At 38.0% G+C, this 19973-nt stretch overlaps 1 protein-coding gene across 1 annotated transcript; it reads left to right on the top strand.

Annotated features, from left to right (window-relative positions):
- The first annotated feature begins 1410 nt into the window (after positions 1–1410).
- On the top strand, positions 1411–19691 carry LOC136830198 (anion exchange protein 3-like). The gene is made up of 14 exons (XM_067089483.1): positions 1411–1849; positions 10678–10879; positions 11486–11711; positions 12418–12612; positions 12805–13111; positions 13311–13550; positions 13777–13925; positions 14231–14487; positions 14865–15057; positions 15220–15476; positions 16747–16961; positions 17260–17468; positions 18586–18759; positions 18894–19691. Exons 1-14 carry the CDS (start codon positions 1756–1758, stop codon positions 18999–19001), a joined length of 2826 nt encoding a protein of 941 aa, XP_066945584.1. The 5' UTR covers positions 1411–1755; the 3' UTR covers positions 19002–19691.
- Positions 19692–19973: the final 282 nt, after the last annotated feature.

Genomic DNA, 19973 nt, shown 5'->3' with positions numbered 1-19973 from the left:
GACTGCAAGTAAGGTGCAGACGCGCCCCACTCTTTTATGTTTAGGCGTAAGTAATCACTAATATTGTGGATCACAGAAAGTTTTGTTTTATACTTTTTGGTGAATTTTGAAATAAAAGCGTGGATTTAAATTTTTTAAAATTAAGTTTTATTTGTGACTTTTTTTAGTGTCTGACAGTTGAATAAGTACTGGCTGCATCGCCGAGTGGCTGAATAGATTGCAGAGCTCAACCCTCGCTAGTTTGCACGGATGTTACTAACGGAAGTGTACGAATCTACAGTCCCGTCCCGACACTGCATGTTTCACGCCTATGAATACAATCCTTTGACTAGGTGTTTCTGCATACTACTCAACGATAAAATTGCAATAGTATTTAATTTTTTTTTTCATATTGCATTGTCACCGATTTTGAACGTGTACACCAAATTTGGGCGAAATCGGTTCAGTAGAAGTGGGTAAAAAATCGGTCGCAGGTTTTGACCCAAACAATAGACAAACAAACAAACAGACAGACAGAGAAGTCAAGTTGAATAAAAGTGCGCAAAAAAATGAGATCAATCAGATAATGTAATCAATCACTGTCTCGTTAGATACTGAATCTTACATCCTTAGTTTATACATCTTAAGGAACGATAGCCTTATTTCTTTCGTGATATTGTATCTAAACATTCTTGTTAGCATGCCAAAGAATTGATTTGTTTGATTAACTGACGTCGCAGTAATTATGGTCGTCAACGCAATATGCCGAAGGACAAAAAAAAAAAACCTCATTGTCGCAGTACTGACGATTCAAGACCACCTTTACGATAATCTTAAAAAAAAAAAAAAAAAAAAAAAAAAAAGAAGGAAGCGCTCCATATCTCTCTTGGGGTGGTTTCTAGTGTCATTTGTTGATCTCAGAGGCCGGGATGGTTGCAGGTGGGAGGAGGCAGGGAAGCAGCTGGGGAAGACAGTGGGGAGGCTGCTGAGGTGTCGATCCCCATCGTGTTTTTAAGGCGGCTGTAAATAGTTAAACAGCAGGAAGCAAGGGTACATCGACACGGTACTATTATGATATGATTCCGAAATCGGATTTTTTTTTTTTTGTCGGTATACGTATACTGACAAAATATTACAATGACGTTTTTAATATTGCACTGTAATTTGAATGAGGATGAAAAGCTGAGTTTTATACTTTCCCGGCTGTTTTAACCACAAACTGAATCCATTCGTAACTGATCTCTCGTTACAGTTTGTGAATAGCATGCAGTCAGCACGTGACTTCCTTTAGTTCTCTCGTTCATAGCATAACTTATCACAGAAATCATTTATATGAGCTGTATGCCTTTATTTCCATATACTATCTCGCTTTTCTGTAGTTTTCAGAAAAATGACCAAACCAGATGAACTGGTCGGCAAAAAAAGGGGCGGGGATTACAATATGCAATGACAGCCAGTTGTAAAGTAAGAGACAGGGGGATTTGGAGTCGAGGGGTGGAGCTACCATCGACTGGGTGACCTAAGCCTGGTCCTTATAACATGACCACCTTTCCCCAGTGCTTCAGTTTATTTACGACTAAGTTACAGGACGGAGAGGAGCTTGGAGAAGCAGTGCTGTGTTGGTGCCTCCAACATTACCATCAGTAGCAGCAGCAGAAGAGATAAAACTGCCAGTTTACCTTACCAGCAGCAGGCAGACTCTTTTGCTATTACTTTAACTTGAAAATAAAATAAGTGCCCTGGGAATCATCTGAAACTTCATCTCTCAAACACATAATGATGGAACCACAGAACGAAACTGAAAAGGAGAATGAAAACAACAATGACAAGAACAGTGAACAACAACCCCAACCAGTCGATTTTCCACTGGGTAAATGTCTTATTTCAGTTTTGGGAGTCTGCAAAGATCAGAGTGATTTTGTACAGTTTTGCGAAGTGGGATATTGTCTTCTGCCTTCGGTTACCGGACGTGGATTTACTTGGTGTTGTGAACTGAGGCCTTTGGAATATTTTGGGTTCGCTGATTTAATTACTGATGGAGAAAGAAAAAAAAAAGACAACAATTTAACAGTAAATGGATGCTGTTGCTTGAACTTTCAAAAGCCTTTAGAAAACAGTAACCCTGGTGAGGTGCTTTACCAATAACACTTTAACTTAGGTATTTTTAAAGGGGATAGTCAAATCTGCATTGTTTAGTCGTCTGGATTAATATAAAAACTCTTCATTGCTATATTTCTTAATCTTTATGGAAAAAATGATCCCTTTCAGAGGAGGAGGCCTGTGTCAATCAAAGAGCAGTTTCGTGTTGGTGGGGGAGGGGAATGAAAGTTCGGACTTTTTTTTTTTTGTAAAGGTCTTGTAACATAGGTATTTCAAATATTCACTTTGGCTGTTTTTTTAGTATGTTTCTAAATCCACTAAAGCCATTTAGCTCAAACTACCAAGTTCTGGTTGGGTTATAAAATGAATTATGAATAAAATATTTAGTTTTTTTTTATACAGTCTTCTAATGTCCAACTGGTGATAAGTTTACTGCAGGTGTATGAACCACTGCATGTATTTCACCTAGGTGCGATATATAAAGAAATAAATAAATGAATGAATAAGAGAGAGAGAGACAAACACACACACACACACACACACACACACACACAGAGAGAGAGAGAGAGAGAGAGAGAGAGAATGAAATTCCTATTCGGTTAACATGCAATGTAAAAATCAAGCCAAGCTGCGCCAACCGATTTACAATATTTTTTTTTATAACAATGCAGGGCGTTGCCTGCGCTATCTACACTTTATGGACACATACACAAATGCTGTAGTTACATTGGAGGACACTCCTGACAACAATAGTTTCTTGAGAGGAAACCTAACAAATAGTTTTAATCAGCTGTAATGTGGATTAATCTTTTTTTTTTTTTATTCAAAATGAGCAAAGTTATTTGAAACTAAATTTGAAAAGTAAGTTTATTTCAAAAGTGGGTCTTTGTATGAAAAGGAAATCGTATGGAAAGGAAAAAGAAAATTGATAAATTATATATGAAATAGCAATAATGAATGAAGGCAAAGTCGCTGCACTTAAATCATGGGAATACGTAGTTGCTAACTCAGATTACTTCAATCTCTGGAACGTTTACGTAACTAAAGTTACCTTAATGACCAAAATGTAATTACCATCGTCTAAATTTATAGAAAAAGGACGGAGTGACTGATGTGTGTGAGAACAAAATACTTTTGTAATCTATAGGAGAGTTCAACTACCTATGCAGCGGCGTCGCAGATTTCAATGCTTCATAGATAGTGATCCGGCAAATGGAAGGCGTGACCATGGACCGTGAAAACTGCTTCACCTAAAGCACATGTATATGGTGTGTGTGTGTGTGTGTGTGACTTACTGCTAAGACTAACCTTCCGTGCATGCTTTTATCACCACACAAGAATAACAATTTATCTGCTTTTACATACTACTCCTTCCGGCTAGAGAGAAAAGTAATTTTAGATTTTTCAACCTTTGAATAACCTTCGTCACGTTATCAAGAACAAATTTTAAATTTCGTAGCTGCGGCTGAGAACCTCTTCAAAGCTAAAGTAATCATAAAAATGGTTTCTTTCTTCGTTAAATAACTTGGGTTTTCTGATTATTACGGAGCTCACATTAATTCATGATAATTTATTTTTGTTTAACAAGCCATCGGAGTGCTTTGGCGGAGTCAACAATTCATCATTACAAAGTAGCTGGTCGTCATTGCAAGCCGGTTTGCAAACTAAAGATGTATTCATCACACTCGCATAATCAGAGCAGCGAGCTCATTAAATACATGTGAATAATTAGTACATAAATTACGTCCAAGTAAACTAGAGCTGACTAGAATCACATTCAGTGTATAACATGTTTTCAAATAGGTTAGGGTATAAAGACAGACCTCTGTATACCAAAAGTTCCCGTATACGCTTTGAGAATGTACAGTGAGCTCTCATCACGTGGTTTAAGGTAGGTCGCCATTGCGTAGGCCCTACTCATCTCCTACCTCCCTATCACCTATTTGTGCATTTCTACAGCGTTACTGTCGTACCTTTCACTTTTCCTTAGCCACCCCCAACCCCCACATTTCCACCCAGAGTCATTAAAAATGAAGTTTAGGCTTAAAAAATGGGAGTTTTTATTTGAAAAATTTGAATCTTATTTATATGAGGTTTTATATGATTTTGGTTACGCTTGTTAAGATAGTACTGCCAGAGGCGTCAAAAAAAATGTATGCACTCCCCAAGGGTCTGTAAATAAAGAGCTGGGTTTAAATGCATTGCACTGGCTGCATCAGTATCATGTATGACGATCTTCTTGAAGTAACCACACTGCTGATGTTTAGAAATTCTTAAAGATGCCGTTTTCTTGCAGCATTTATTTGCACACGAGCATTAATTAAGTTTAAACATAATCATACTTTGGCAAGGCGTCAAGTTGAATGATTTCGATGACCTTTAAGGGATGGTGGTTTCTTTCCCTTCGGAAATTGTGGACAATTTACCGAAGCCTACAAGTTAAGAAGTAACTTATGCCCCCGAAAGAACCGATATACAGCCAACTTGACCTATATTATGCAAGATTAGTTATCAGTAAAAGTTGAAACAGGTGGCACATACTTCCCATTACCAGACTGGTTGCCCTTTCCAACTTTTTTTTCCATTCAACAAATTTCCCTTAGATGTAAGTGGCACACTTCCACTGAGGGAAAGGCAGTGGAAACTTGCATGCATACGAGAGGTGTTTTGTCACATCATCAGACTTTCTATCTTATGCTTGTTGAAAGCTGAGTACTGAAGTTTGCCTTTGAAACTTTTCACATGTTGTCAGCATAAAGGCTGCGTCGTTGTAAGATTGATGGAATAAACTGACATGTTACTGAGCATAGACTGTTAATTTGGGAGGGTAGCGATTGAAACTTTTCAGATTTAATCACAGGTAACTTTAAAAAAACTTTGCCTTGAATTTCCAAAGTTTTGTGACGCAATATTTATTAATAAAACGTCTGGCATCATCTACAACAGTAATCATACTTTCACCTTTTTATGTTTCAAGTTACTGAAGAAAAGGCAGAGATGTTTTAATAAATTGGTAACTTATTTACTAGGAAATAAATACTGTGTGTGTGTGTGTGTGTATAAAAAGTAAACGCTGAATTGTTGAAACTTTTCACTGGTTAGCATGCTAATGTTGACCCATTATAGTGCTCTTGGGGTAACACTTTCCTGCAGGTCATGAGACGCTGAGTCAAATTCCGGACAACTGATACCACTAGGGCGTGTCTCTCCTGTGCTTTCCAATAAGTTCTTGGTGCGTCTCCGCGTCCTTCTACCTTTGGGCAATTTACAAGCCCCTCGAATGTTAAACCGCTCACAACACATGGTACCAAGAAATGCATTTGGTTGTTTTCTTAAACTGGTATCGCCTTTCCTTTTCAAAGGGCAGGTTTGAAGAATTCTTGATCGTATAAGTTGCAGAGTTGAAACCTTCGGTGTTAAAACAAGGGAAGTAAGAACAAAATCAATCATTTTCTGTGACGATGTAGCAATGGTGGTAATATTATAGGCTCCCCATCGTACTTGGTCAAAGGGGGGGTCCCAATCGCTTTACAGCGGTGACATATCTGCGTTTCTAAGTTACTCGTGGATTGTGGATACCCTTTCCTTCATAAGACCTTGACCTGTTATAATCCTCTTCGGTATTCCTTGTTTTGTTTCTCTTGTAAACAACTGTGTTCAGCGCTAACTCTTCTTTTAGAAACGTTATCATAAATAAAGATATGTGAGCTTAAATGAAATGAAATTTAAATATTAACTATCACCAGGTAACTCTCTCCCTCCTTCAAATGTCAGTTCATAACTTTGGACTGCTGTGTTTTTTCACACGACTTCAGGTAATTATTAGGCTCGTTTGTCTTCTTTTAATCAGTACAGTTTTTCTTTCGTTTCTCTGGTTTTCCCTTGCATTTGTGTTTAACGATTACACAAATGTCATTTGAAAAATAATCTCTGTGAATTGGAATGCTCTCTCTCTCTCTCTCTCTCTCTCTCTCTCTCTCTCTCTCTCTCGCAGATTTCTTTTATTTTTAAATGTAAGTATAATATTTATTAATTTTCATTATTTTATGCCACAGTTTTGCTATGCTTTATTTTCTTATTATTTGAAGTTACATTGGTCTGCCTTTAGGAATTAAAGGGCTCATTAATTTATTATTCATTTGTTTGAGGGCTGATGTTTCGTTTTGGGGAGATATCTATTGTTTCTTGTGTTGACCTAGAGGTCCTTTCATGGAATGGGTTAATACAAGGCTACTGACCCAAAACTATAATTGTTTCTTCCTCACCATCGCCTTAGGGTAAACGCATATGTGGCAGCACATGAGGAAAGCGATGTCACATTGTCTTAATTAATATTTTCATATCTAAATTAATATTTTCATATTCTACTTCCAACAATATTATTATCATAAAACTGTCCTCAGTTATAATGAGATGATTTTCTTGAATAAAGCTTTTTTTTTTTAAAGAATCGAAAGGGACTTTTCAATAGTCTTATTTGCACAATGAGGAAAGTACATTTGGCATTGCTCTTTCACCCTCCAGAGACCCTCCTTTGACCTAGTACGCTGGGGAGACTATAGTGTTCGATAATCTGCCTTCACAGTTTCATTTAACTATTTTCAAATATGAAATGAAATTCTTACTTAATTTGATACTTTGTCCAATGGAATCCCCAAGGAATTCGTTATAGGGACTGGCGCTCTATATAAACACCATTATCACTCGATGTTAGTCCGTTAACTGCCAAGGTAAGGCTGAATCCCTGTGCAGAAAACAAATGCGGCACCATACGCTTTCCCAAAGGCCCACCAGCACCGAATCTACCCCTCTCCATACTCTCTACCTCTCACCGCTATCTGGGATTGCACTGCCGTGACCTCTTCCGATCCATTGAACCACCACTTTCTTGGTTTCCTTCTACCAAGACTTCCGGTTTAACGCTGAATTTTTCAAATTATTCTCCATTCACTCCATATCCTTGCAAGCCTAAACTTTTCAACCCATCTTATTTCTCATATACCATCGTGGCAGTTCCTCTGAATTAACGTAGGTTTTAGTTTTCTGAAAGGGAAAGTATTGTGCCGGCTTTGTCTGTCCGTCCGCAAGTTTCTGTCCGCACTTTTTCTGTCCGCCCTCAGATCTTAAAAACTACGGAGGCTAGAGGGCTGCAAATTGGTATGTTTATCATCCACCCTCCAGTCATTAAACATATCAAATTGCAGCCGTCTAGACTCAGTAGTTTTTTTTTAAGGTTAAAGTTAGCCATAATCGTGCGTTTGGCAACGATATAGGCCAGGGCACCACTGGGCCGTGGTTAAAAGTTTCATGGGCCGTGGCTCATACAACATTATACCGAGATCAACGAAAGGTAATCTATTTTCTGTGGCCTTGATTATACGATGTACAGAGAACTCGATTGCTTTACTTGTTTGTTCCTTGAACTCACTACAAACAACTAAAAAATGCGCCGAAGTTTCTTCGGCGAAATCGAGTATTCTGTACAGCTGCTACAACGTATAATCAAGGCCACCGAAAATGGATCTATCTTTCGGTGTCTCGGTATAATGCTATATGAGCCGCGGCCCATGAAACTTTGACCACCGCCGGTTGGTGGCCTATCATATAATTACAGAAGCACGATTATGGCTAACTTTAACCTTAAATAAAATAAAAACTACTGAGGCTAGAGGGCTGCATTTGCTATGTTTGATGATTGGAGGGTGGATGATCAACATACCAATTTGCAGCCCTCTAGTCTCCGTAGTTTGTGAGATCTGAGGGCGGACAGAAAAGTGCGGACAGACAGACAGACAAAGTAAAATATGCGCCGAAGTTTCTTTGGCGCAATCGAGTTTTCTGTACAACCGCTACAGCGTGCAATCAAGGCCACCAAAATTAGATTTATCTTTCGGTGGTCTCGGTATAATGCTGTATAAGCCGCGGCTCATGAAACTTTAATCACGGCTCGGTAGTGGCCTATCCTATATCGTTGCTAGAAGCATGATTATGGCTAACTTTAACCTTAAGTAAAATAAAAACTACTGAGGCTTGAGGGCTGCAATTTGGTATGCTTGATGACTGGAGGGTGGACGATCAACATACCAATTTGCAGCCTTCTAGCCTTAGCAGTTTTTAAGATCTGAGGGCGGACATGAAAAGTGCGGACAGAAAACAGAAGAAACCGGCACAAGAGTTTTCTTTAACAGAAAACTAAAACTAAAAAGGGAATGCAAATAAAATTGCACGTTAAAACTTTGTCACTTTGTGAAGGTATTTTGTGGGTTAAAGCGACTAGCTTCATCCGATGACAGCCCCATATGTTTACCATGTCTGCTGCAATTTAGTGACTAGAGACATTTTAATGGGAAACCCAAGATCATCCATTTGTGCTCTATATTTCCAATTGCCAATCTTGACCTGAGGTGAGACATCCGATAGAAAAAAGCGCATTTCGAAACTGCTGCCAGCTGCAGTGGTGCAAATGTTTGTAACTCATTACTAGGATTAGTAACCGCCCCCCCCTCGTACTCTCTCTCTCTCTGTATCTATGCTGGCAGGTATGTATTAGTTTCACATTAATGTGAAGATGTACTTTTTTCCCCTTAATGGAGTATCTGTCGCATTCCATTCCAATTCGACCCATCTTCAGATTCCTTATTCGCAATGGACTTTTTTCTTTCCAACGTTCAGACAGTTTTCTTCGTCTTTTTACCTACTGTTTTTTGTCCGCCCATTTCACTGTTCTTTTAGTTTCAACAATATTGCATAGGACGTATTATGAACGTCATTACTGTAATAGATTTATTTTAAATTTTTTAAAAAGTAGGGTATAATTGCGTGTTTTTGTCGAGAAATTGGGCATCTTCACCTAATCGCAGGTCTTAGTTACTAGTCAGACCACTTTTTACATTCGTCGTTTAATTCTCACGCGAAAGCTTAAGCCATCGTTTGCTCAGGTATAAATTCGTTTGGTCATGTAGAAATTCGTTTGCTCATTTAAGATTTTAGAGGGACGGAGAGGGCAAGATAAATGGAGTTACAGAGAGAAGGGTAATAGTGAGATAATTATTGTATACTGGAACAAGTCAGAGTAGCAACATTCTCTCTCTTTCTCTCTCTCTCTGTTATGAGGTATGACCGTAATGCTGCCTTGTAGTGAATAAAGGTTTAAAAAAAAAAAACAGCAATGATTCTTGCACTTTCGCCAGATTTCCTTCAGATTTATTATCCCCCTCCTCTCTTCTTCCTGTAGTGGGGGAATAGAGAGGGAAGAGACGCAGGAAAGAGTCAGGTTTGCCCTTCCTATCTCGCAATCGCGAGCTTGTAGGCTGTCTGTCTGGTTTGGGCAGGGCTGGCAGACAGTAGGGCAGATCGCAGTCAAGTGGTTGCACCTGAGGCAACAATAGCTTCAGATTTGTGAACTGAAACTAGGTTCATTGCATCAAGCAGTCTGTGAACCATAGGGGAAGGTTTTGGTGGGCTAAATATACTAATTTACTTACAGTTACAATTTCCTTGCAAGCTTTGTGTTCCCTAGGATAGCTGGACATTTTCCTTTGAAAGTTATTCATAACCCATTTGCTATCAATAGTAAATCGTGGTTCTGGCAACGATATAGGATTGTCCACCACCGGGCCATGGTTGAAGTTTCATGGGCAGCGGTTCATATAGCATTATACCGAGACCACCGAAAAGATTTGTCAAGGATTAAAGGATAAAAATAATTTGCTAGAACCGAAGGGCTACTGAATTGCTCAGTCTGTAGAGGCCTCGAATGTCGTCTGGCCAATTTGCAAATATGAACCGCCGCTGCAAATGATCAAGGAGATTTATTAGTCGGACAGCATTAAACAGCGTCTTTTCTTTTCATTCAGTAACATTACTAATCAATGACAAAACTGCGGGTGAGAGACGTAGAAGTCGGAAAGCCACTGGAAGTGTTTAAAAGTAAAGACCAGTGTACCCAGCGCTTTCATTTAGTATGTACAAATCTCCGGAGTGCTAAGTTGAATAATAACCTGTTCTTAATTTGTACCCGAAGAATGTGAACGTAATGCACGAAACTGCTTGGTAAATGACCTTTAACTTTAATGCATACACTTATGTTAAATTCTGACTACATTGTATCTGAGCCAGTTACGACCTTTTCTGTTTTTCCTTCAAGTACGTAAACGCAGAGTAATGTACATTTGCACACGCATGGTAATCAGGTTTGCGGATTTTTGAAAGCATGGTTGGAAAACTGTTTTTAGTGAAAAGCTGGTGAATTCTAATCTTCATTGTTTATCAGCTTAGTTTTATTTTCACATAACAATAGCACATGTGCCTTGTTTCTAATGTTTACAAATACATTTCTCTTTTCTATGTATTTCTCTCTCTACACTTTAATTTAATATGTGAAAGCTTTTCATTTGTTTTTTTTTATTATTTTGCATAAATGGGCGCTCATGCTGAATAACAACAACATAACAGTAATGGTTTTTGGTAATGCCTTCATTTGAAATAACACTATTTTCCATTACAACTTCGAATTGTCTCATAGCTGGAACTTTCATCTCCAGTCTCATTTTGACGCTTCCTCACTCATACCTGTGTTTGTTTCCTTTCCTCCTGCAGGTGCAGTACTGCTCGACCTGGAGGAGCGCGACCTCCCTGGTATCATCGCTAAGGTGGTCGATAAGATGATCGCCTGCGATCAGATCCCACCTGACCAACGCGATGCCGTAATACGCGTCCTTCTCCTCAAGCACAGACACATCCGCGATAACCATTCGTCCTTCAGACTCCCCTCCCGTGAATCCAAAAGTGCCCTTGCAAGGTGATTGCTCAGTCCCTTATTCGTTTTTTTTTTTTGGCATATTAAATTTTTTCCGAATGATGTTTGTCAACAGTCAACATTTTTCTTGCATGCTTAGTGTATATCTAAATTCCATAAATTACTTCTCAGTTACTGGTAGCTGACCATTTTAATATATTTATTCGTTGCACCTATATGTTAAACGTATTCAGTAATTTACATAGCAATACATATGTAATTTACATAGTAATATATATACGTTTATACGAATTTTTGACAATACCACGGCCTTTTGTAATGATGTTAAATGCTGACATAATTTCACGATTTGTCCCTATCAAACATACTGTGAATTTACTTTAAAAATTCTAGGCGACGTGTAAGATATGTTGTCTCCAATACCCCTACTTTATTTGTGGTCAAGTAATAACTTCGTTTATATACTTTAGTTAAACATTACTGATCTTGCCACAGTTGCGCGCGTCCTTAAGTTCAAGTCAAAAGATGCTGAATTTACCTCTCTTTCCTATGAATACTTCGATTTTTAAACGTTTAAAACTTGGGTAGACTACTACATACATTATCTCTTTTATGCTTTTATTGAAAATATGTTTGTTCGCACTACAGCCCCGATGAGAAGTTGGCGACATCTCCCACACCCCTGAGTTTCGACTTAGCCAGCAGCCTCAGAGCTTCGGTGCGGAAAGCTGGCCTGTCCAAACTCTTCCACGTAAACACGTTCGCTGGATTCCGCCGTCAGAACACCGAGGACGACATCACCTCCAACGGAAATGTCACGAAGGAACAATCCCAAGACAAGAAAGGCGTAAACAAAGAAGAAAGTTACACACAGGTAAGTCATTCTTGGGTTCTGCTGGGTACGGTGTCAATTATTGTGATTTTAGGTGCAAATTAGCCCTAGCTTTTGCTGTGTGTGACAAGCCTTGTACGTGTTATGGAATAATTGAATTTAAAGAAATCTGGTATCTATGAATCAATGCCGTTGCCTCAAGATTCCGTGAGAAGGGAAAGAGAGGTTATGACGGCGTTATCTTCCAGCTCTTTAACTCCTCTTCCTCCTCCTCCTTTTCCCTACCCTCTCTATGGCGATATTCATTCATACAGGGGAGACTTTTCTTCCTCTCTGTGTTCACAAAACTAGCTTCTTTCTTGTTATATCGTTTGGTTTTGGCCTAACCTGGATCATTTGTTTGCAAGAGTGAAAAAGGGGCAAAAATAAGGGTATATTTTTGAACATGAGAGTGAGAGTAGTTGCAGTCATGCAACTGCTACCTGGAAGTTCCGTGAAGGTCGTCGCTGACTCGTGGCCTTGCGCAAGGGACTTCCCCGCTTACCTCGAACCAGCCTATTAGAGATGTTTTATATTGTGGGTATCACTTTCAGCTTTACTTATTTATTAAAGGCTTGCAAATGCGTTTTGTAATTTCTTATATGGCTATATCAAAGCGAGTTGGTATTGCAGGTTATTTTCAGGTTTCTCCTTTTGAATGTGTTAAATATATTGTCATTGCAATAACCACATTGCATTTTGTTTCCAGATTGATATTGAGGACTTGTCTCCGAAAGAGAGGGAAGCTAGGGAAAGTGCGCGAAAGAACAGTGAATTGATGAAGAAGATCCCAGAAGGAGCCGAAGCCACAGCCGTTCTTGTAGGTGCCGTCGATTTTCTGAAGCAGCCTACCATCGCCTTCGTTAGGCTTGCAGAGGGCGTCATGATGGATAACCTAGTTGAGGTACAGAACAACTAAGACTTCCTTCTATTTCACTCAACCATCCACTTATTTGGGTGTCGCTGACAGACCAGGCCATTATATTACCTATTTGAAATATATTCTTTTAAAATAACATTTTTGAAGACTGATCAACTGCAGTCTTACCTTTTTAGTGTTTACTTATTAAATATGTTACTTTTTCCTTTCTGGTAGGTTCCCATTCCAGTAAGGTTCATGTTTGTGTTGCTTGGGCCCTTCCATGGCGAAATGGACTACCATGAGGTAGGTCGATCCATCTCCACCCTCATGTCCGACAAGGGCTTCCATGAAGTGGCCTACCGCGCCCATTCCCGTGGTCAGTTACTTTCTGCCATCAATGAATTCCTCAATGCTTCCATTGTTCTTCCACCTTCTGACTGGAACAACAAGGATCTTGTTTCAGTCGATGACATCAGAGCCAATGCCAATCAGAGCATGAAAAAGACGGAAAGCATGCGAGCACGCAAACAATCAGAGCAAGGTGAGGCCTTAATAATCATGCGATTTTTTTTTTAAATGCATTATTGCCCCAATTACTGTACTGAGATAACACGTTTTCTTTCTTTCATGTGGCATGCGAGTTTTCATCGGTCAATATATCTTGAGCTTGTCTTTTTGATAACTGTTCTATATTAAACTGTTTGTTTTGTTCACATTATCCGCCTCCCTCTACTTTTCAGGAGCAGCGGTGGCCCCAGTATCTGCAGGCGATGGAGATGGTGGGGACAGAAAACCTCCTCCGCGTGATCCGCTCGTTCGCCATGGCAAGCTATTCTATGGTTTGATTCAGGATATCAAAATCCGTTATCCTCGCTACCTAAGTGATATTAAGGATGGCATCAGTAGTCAGGTTTTAGCAACTATCTTTTTCATCTTCTTTGCTTGTCTGTCTCCAGCCATCACCTTCGGTGGCATGTATGGTAAGTACAGTTTAGCTCTGGAGAGATTAGACACATTTGCGATTCTGGTACTTGAGGGAATTCTTTTGCGGTTTAGAAAGTGCTTGATACTCAATATATTTTACTATAAGTAAGGAGCTCTTAAGGAAAGTTTCAGCTTTTTTATTTTAAGTAGTTCGTTTCATCTGCGGCTCATATTGGATAACAATGGCATGGTAATCATGACTGACTGTTGTTGTCATTTTAGGTGATCAGATGGATAATTTAATTGGTGTTGGAGAGTGTCTGTTCTTGACCATGATCAACGGATTAATATTTGCTACGTTTGCTTGCCAACCGCTGATTATCATTGGAGCAACGGGGCCAATTATGGTCTTTGACTTCAGTCTTTACAAGGTAAAAGAATATCTATTTGGAAATATCTGTGTACCTTATGATAAGCGTTCTCAGTATATTATTATATTCACTTTCACTTATTTGGTAAAATTTTATTTGCAGTGGTGAATGAGGTTAAGCAAGCAATGTTACTAAGGTCAGCTATAATGCTGTAGTTTGTTGAAGAGGACATGTAGTTCCTTTCCCCTGAAGATATTAGTTTTCAATAGTAACTCCGAATGACAAAAAATTGTTCAGCACATACATACAAACGTTGTTATACATACATGTACTGAGCTCATGAATTTATTCTTTATTTTTTTCAGTTTTGCCAATCGAATGAGATAGATTTCTTGTCCATAAGAGTCTGGATTGGTCTCTGGATGACTGTTGTGACAATAACCATCGCTGCCTTTGAAGGAGTAGTTATTGTAAAAAAATTCACCAGATTTACAGAAGAGATTTTCGCATCTCTCGTGTGCCTTATTTTCATTTACGAGGCCATTGCTAAACTTGTTGCTATTTTTAAAGCGCATCCCCTGCAGGCAACTTATAGCGTAATGGATTCCAGCAATAATTCAATGTAAGTTATGAGGATTTTACCAATGTAATTCTGTCTCTCAACTTTTGTTACAAAAATCCATCTTATATATATTTGCAATAAAATAGTGAAAGGCGTTTGCTCGTTATTTGTTAATATATTTCTCTCAATGGATTTGTTCTGAAGAATATTGATTCTACGGACTGCTAGCTTTTATATGAAGTCTTTGTATGCTGAAGACTGCTATTATTTGCAGGCTTGCTAGTAATTTCTTCTGAATTAAGTTAACAGATAAAATTGTTCTTGGAAACTTTCTTATTGTTTCTATAACTTCTATACTAATTCAAGATATCAATGTTTTCATAAGCAGGTACTTAAAAATTACTCCACTATTGTAATTGCAAAACATTCATTTACAGAGTCAGTGGCATTATTGTGAATGGGACCCTTTTTAATGGAATTGATGGAAATGACACTGAAATTGAAGATGCTGCTGTAAAAATCGAAGCCCAGCCCAACACTGCGCTCCTCTCCTTTATTCTCACGATAGGAACCTTCATTATTGCAATCAAGCTGAAAAACTTCCGCAACTCTAAATTCCTTGGCAGGAGTGTAAGTACTGTATTCTTCCTTGGCTGCCTTTTATTTTGTTTTTGTACTGTTCAGTAGGCATGTCATTACAAATCTTTTGAAGAGCTGGGCAAATACTGATGGGCTCTTATGTTGAGGTATGTAATAATTAATAATATTAAGCAAATTCATTGTTAATTACAGATCAGAAGAGCGCTTGGTGACTTTGGTGTACCAATCGCCATTGTCTTGATGGTTTCTTTGGATGTCCTCATTAAGGACACCTACACTGATAAGCTCACCATGCCCCCAGGACTCTCACCTTCCAAACCTGAGGTCCGAGGATGGCTAATCAACCCATTTGGTGCTTTTGAACCCCTTCCAGTGTGGTGCATGATTGCTGCGGCTCCTGTATCTATTTTGCTGCTGATTCTCGTTTTCTTGGAAGGAAATATCTGCCAGTAAGTTTGTTAGAAATGATGTATCTAACAATCTGAGTGACTAGTGCTAGGTAAAGCAATAAGTAACGGGTATAAGCCGCTGACATTTTCAGCAGTGCTAATTAATGCAGTATTATTGAAGTGGAGAATATTAAAAGGACTAGTATTAGTATTACAATCTGGTTTAAGTAGAGGGTACTGCAGTGTACTAGCTAAGAAATGTGGTACATAGCGCTGGCTACATTTGAGGGATGAAATGAAACTTTCAGCCTTGATTAGCAGTATTTGTTACCTTGTAGTGTGGATGTAGAGGTAAAACCTAATAATTCCAAATTTTTTACTCTCGTTAGGTGGCATTTCTAAGAAATATACCGTTCTAAATTTCAATCACGCTTGGTATGATGACTCAAAAGACAGCTTATCAGAAATATGAGATAGTCAAGGGCAAAGTATGCTTAATGTGTTCCCATTTATTGTGAAGATAAGTATTCTTTGAGGAAAAGATAAAGAAAATGGGCACATATGAGCTGTTACAGGGAGATGACCTAACATTTGGGAAGAGGTGGTGGAAATGTGAAAGGTGTGGGGGTGAATTCAATGCTTGAATACTGAATGAAACTGTTGGTGTGACAGGAGGGGCAGTGTATCACAATATACACATGAAGTACAAAATTTGTGAGGTCTAAAATAAACTACAAGAGGAATATGAAAGGGGAATTTTGTAACCCTTTTTGTGATAGATGGGCAAGTCTTAGTAAAAGTAGAACATATATGTTACCTGGAGGAGGCACTGGACTGTGAAGCATGGTTTGAGAGAACAGTAAGAAAGAGAGTAGCTGCAGCATGGATGAAATGGAGTTAGCTTGATTACTGGCAAATAAAAAGGTTTTATTATCAAGGCAAAGGCTTACAAAGAGTACATAAAGCCTGTACTACTATATGAAACAGAAACATGGGCTTTGGCAAGGGAAATGGAGTTTTTCAAGAGGTATGACCACGGAATGGTAAGACTCACAGCTGAAGTATGGTGTGAAAAACATGTAAATGAGGAGAAAAAATTAGATGGCTGGCCCTCTTTAGGTTGAGAGGTGAGTTATTTAAACTAATACTGTAATACATATTTTTCTGAAGGAAGTGTGACAGGGTATGAAACTCAATACCATTATCTAAGTCAGACAAAAGATGTTTAAACTGAAAATAAGTTTTGTCCAAGCCAGAAGTGAATAGATGTAGTAATCTTTTAAATAGCACGCGAGAGCCTTGCTACAGTACTTCATACTCTTATTTCCAGTCTCATCTTGAGCAAGCCTGAGAAGAATTTGGTGAAGGGAACAGGCTTCCACTGCGATTTGGTTATTTGTGGTGTTATGAATTTCGCTTCCGGCATCTTAGGTGCTCCATTCATGGGCCCTGGTTGTGTACGAACAATCGCTCATGCAGCTTCTCTTACTATCATGAGCGCTGCCCAAGCTTCTGGTGAATCCCCGAAAATTTTGGGTGCACATGGTAAGCTTTGATATGTTTCAGTCATCATAACTTTTCTAAGACAGTACAACGAATTGTAACTTGTGAATACATTAACATTGAAAGACACATTCCAAAGTAAGCACTGCATACACTATTATTGTTAGTTCTTTTTGTATTACAATACTTACTCGAAAGTTCTGAGATAAAAAGAGTAATATTTTGAGGTTTTTATTTAAACTACAATTTGTGTCAATATATTCATGACTTACACAAATGGGGAAATGTATTTCGGCAGTGTTGTTAGACAAACAATAATCTTAATTTTCCAATCTTTCAGAACAAAGAATCAGCGGCTTCACTGTGGCCTTGTTGGTTGGATTGGCAGTATTCCTAACAGCTGCTCTTAACTTGGTGCCCAAAGCTGTATTGTTGGGTGTTTTCTTATACATGGGAATATCAGCCGCTGCTGCTATTCAGTTCGTTCAACGTACAATGCTATTCCTAATGCCTGTCAAATATCATCCCAACGTCCCATATGTTAAGAAGGTCAGTTATTTCAATAACTTTTTCAAATTTCTGAGATAACTTTCATCTCTCAGCAATATTTAAATGGAACGTCTCCTAAGGATGGCTTTTGCTGCTAACTTTTCCTGAGTTTAAGCACAGTAACTTGCACATCAAATTAAAATGAAAAGGTCAGTACTGTAACTGTATGAGGACTGATTTATCATAAAATGAATCAAGTACATAATACCTTGGTTCTTCTCAGGTCTTGCATGGAGAAGTACAACTTGTAAGTTGTTCATCACAGAGTGAAGAGTTAAGGGAGACCTTTAAACTGTGTGAAGCAATGCATGGCTTCTAAAAAGCTCTAAAGAATTCAGATAGGTTCCAGAGCTGCTTTCTGTCAATCTAGAAATATTTTAGTATAGTACCCAGAAAAGTATTTCTCATAGTGACACTGATAATCATTTAGTGAATAGGCTGGGAAATCGTTAGAATGTAAAACTAAGTTTACGAAGACATGCCACTTAGTGGTGCTAGTTTTATTGTAATTTACTTAAAATACTTATAATTTATTTTGTCAATCTTTATCATTATGATCCCTTAGATTGGTTTCTTTTTTTTTTTACTCCATCTTGCTTGTATCTGAAACCTCAGAGCTCTAGCATTCTTTAAAATTAAAATTGTCCCCATATGCCTGCTGAACAGGGAATTTATAGTAGTTAGATGAATAAAATAAGATTTACTAACATGTATGTCCAGTATACATTTATTAATTAAAACAAAATTTTTTGTGGTAAAATTGTGTGCTCATGGCATGCAATATTTTATTTCTCAACTTTGAGATGTTCTTTGTAATAAAAAAAAGTAATGTATAAGTGGTGTTTAGAATTTACTCTTCATCTATGTAACAATGTTTTTTCTTCTGCAGTAATTTTTTTTAATCTGCCTCAAGTATGTACTGTTAATTTCTTAGAAATATAAATAGAAATTCAGTGCCAGTTGAATCCCAGAGAGGAAAAAACATGGGTGTGCTCAGCCGTTGTGTGACATGAGATTATAAAAGCAGTTATAAGAAAATTGATACCTATTATCATATGTAACTTCTTCTCAATGGGCATTCCCCTACAAACTTACAACATGATTTCTCCTTTCGCAGGTCCGTACATGGAAGATGCACGCTTTCACTGGGTCCCAACTTCTCTTTTTAGGCGTATTGTGGGGTGTTAAGGAGTCCCCTGCATCCCTCTGCTTCCCATTTTTGCTGCTGCTTCTCATTCCCATGAGATTATACCTTTTCCCCTATGTTTTCACAGCCACAGAGCTCAATGCTGTGAGTATTATAGTTATAAACCTTTGAAATACTGCAGCAACATTTGTTTAATGTTGTTAGTAGTGCACTGTCATTCAAATAAGTGCATTGCATATTAATTAATGACTAAAATACATTTCATTTTTTGTTTACAGCTTGATGGTGAGGACGCTAATGCTGCCTCGAATGATGATGGAGAGCCTGACTTCTACGAGGAGGTTCATAACTTACCAACTCACATTAATCATGTCCACCAAAGCTGAGAAGTTCAAAAGCACCTGTGGGTTTTTTGAAATATAGATCTGTTGTGCAACTGTTACACAGCTCATACGTACTGTACATTCCTTAGGTCTTCCAGCCATTATGTGACAGAAAACATTTCTTTGATTTTTATTACTTTAGGAATTTTTATAGTGGATGCAAAGGGACTGTAAATGATGAAGGATTCTGTATTTGCCTTAATTTCTACATTGTGCAAGTCTTCCGATAGTTTGTATTTTATAGCAGATAGAGGCTCTAGTCATGTAAAGTGCAACTGAATGCCTTTAATTTTTTTGATAGAGATATTTCATCTGCAATTTATATCTTCACTAGTTATGACTGGATCCAGAACACAAAAATGTTTTAGCTTTTCCTTTGATTTTTAAAAATTGCCTTTGAATTTTTCACAACCCATCTGGTTTGTAAAAGCTTTTGAGCAATGTACATTACCACTGTTATGTTTGAGGTGTAAACGATATGATAATAATTGGATTAATGCACAGCAGAGATAATCAAGGCTGTACAACAGAAAATGTGATATGAAAGAAGAAGGCACAGGTTGGCTAAGTGAATTTATTCTTGTTGTGAAAATAGTACAAGACTTGCTATTCCACTGTGTAGTATTGAACTGTGTGTACTCTGTGATTGCTTTCTTGAATTTTCTTAGCAAGGAGATGAAGGGTATGTCTGAGAAGTGAAAATTATATATATATATATATATATATATATATATATATATATATATATATATATATATATATATATATATATATATAAATATTATGTATATGTATAGGGCTGTCAGTGCTCAACTGAAGATTTCATTTGAAATTCCGTCAAATCATATAACAAGATTTAAACATTTGTATAGTCTTGTTTCCACCTTGCTATGTGACTATAGGTAAGGCAATATTGTAATTTGGTGCTCATATGTATTGTAAGTATATATGTACTGATGCAAGTACCATTCACAT

Source organism: Macrobrachium rosenbergii, chromosome 46 (genome assembly GCF_040412425.1).
Source record: "Macrobrachium rosenbergii isolate ZJJX-2024 chromosome 46, ASM4041242v1, whole genome shotgun sequence".
NCBI classification, from domain to species: domain Eukaryota; kingdom Metazoa; phylum Arthropoda; class Malacostraca; order Decapoda; family Palaemonidae; genus Macrobrachium; species Macrobrachium rosenbergii.
This window is presented reverse-complemented; position numbering and strand designations above follow the sequence as displayed.

Excerpts from the sequence above, each read along its gene's own strand:
- LOC136830198 (XM_067089483.1), top strand. The coding sequence starts at position 1,756 with ATGATGGAACCACAGAACGAAACTGAAAAGGAGAATGAAAACAACAAT. Across the intron at positions 12,613-12,804 it reads TGATGGATAACCTAGTTGAG|GTTCCCATTCCAGTAAGGTT; the intron begins GTACAGAACAAC and ends CCTTTCTGGTAG. Across the intron at positions 17,469-18,585 it reads ACGTCCCATATGTTAAGAAG|GTCCGTACATGGAAGATGCA; the intron begins GTCAGTTATTTC and ends CTCCTTTCGCAG.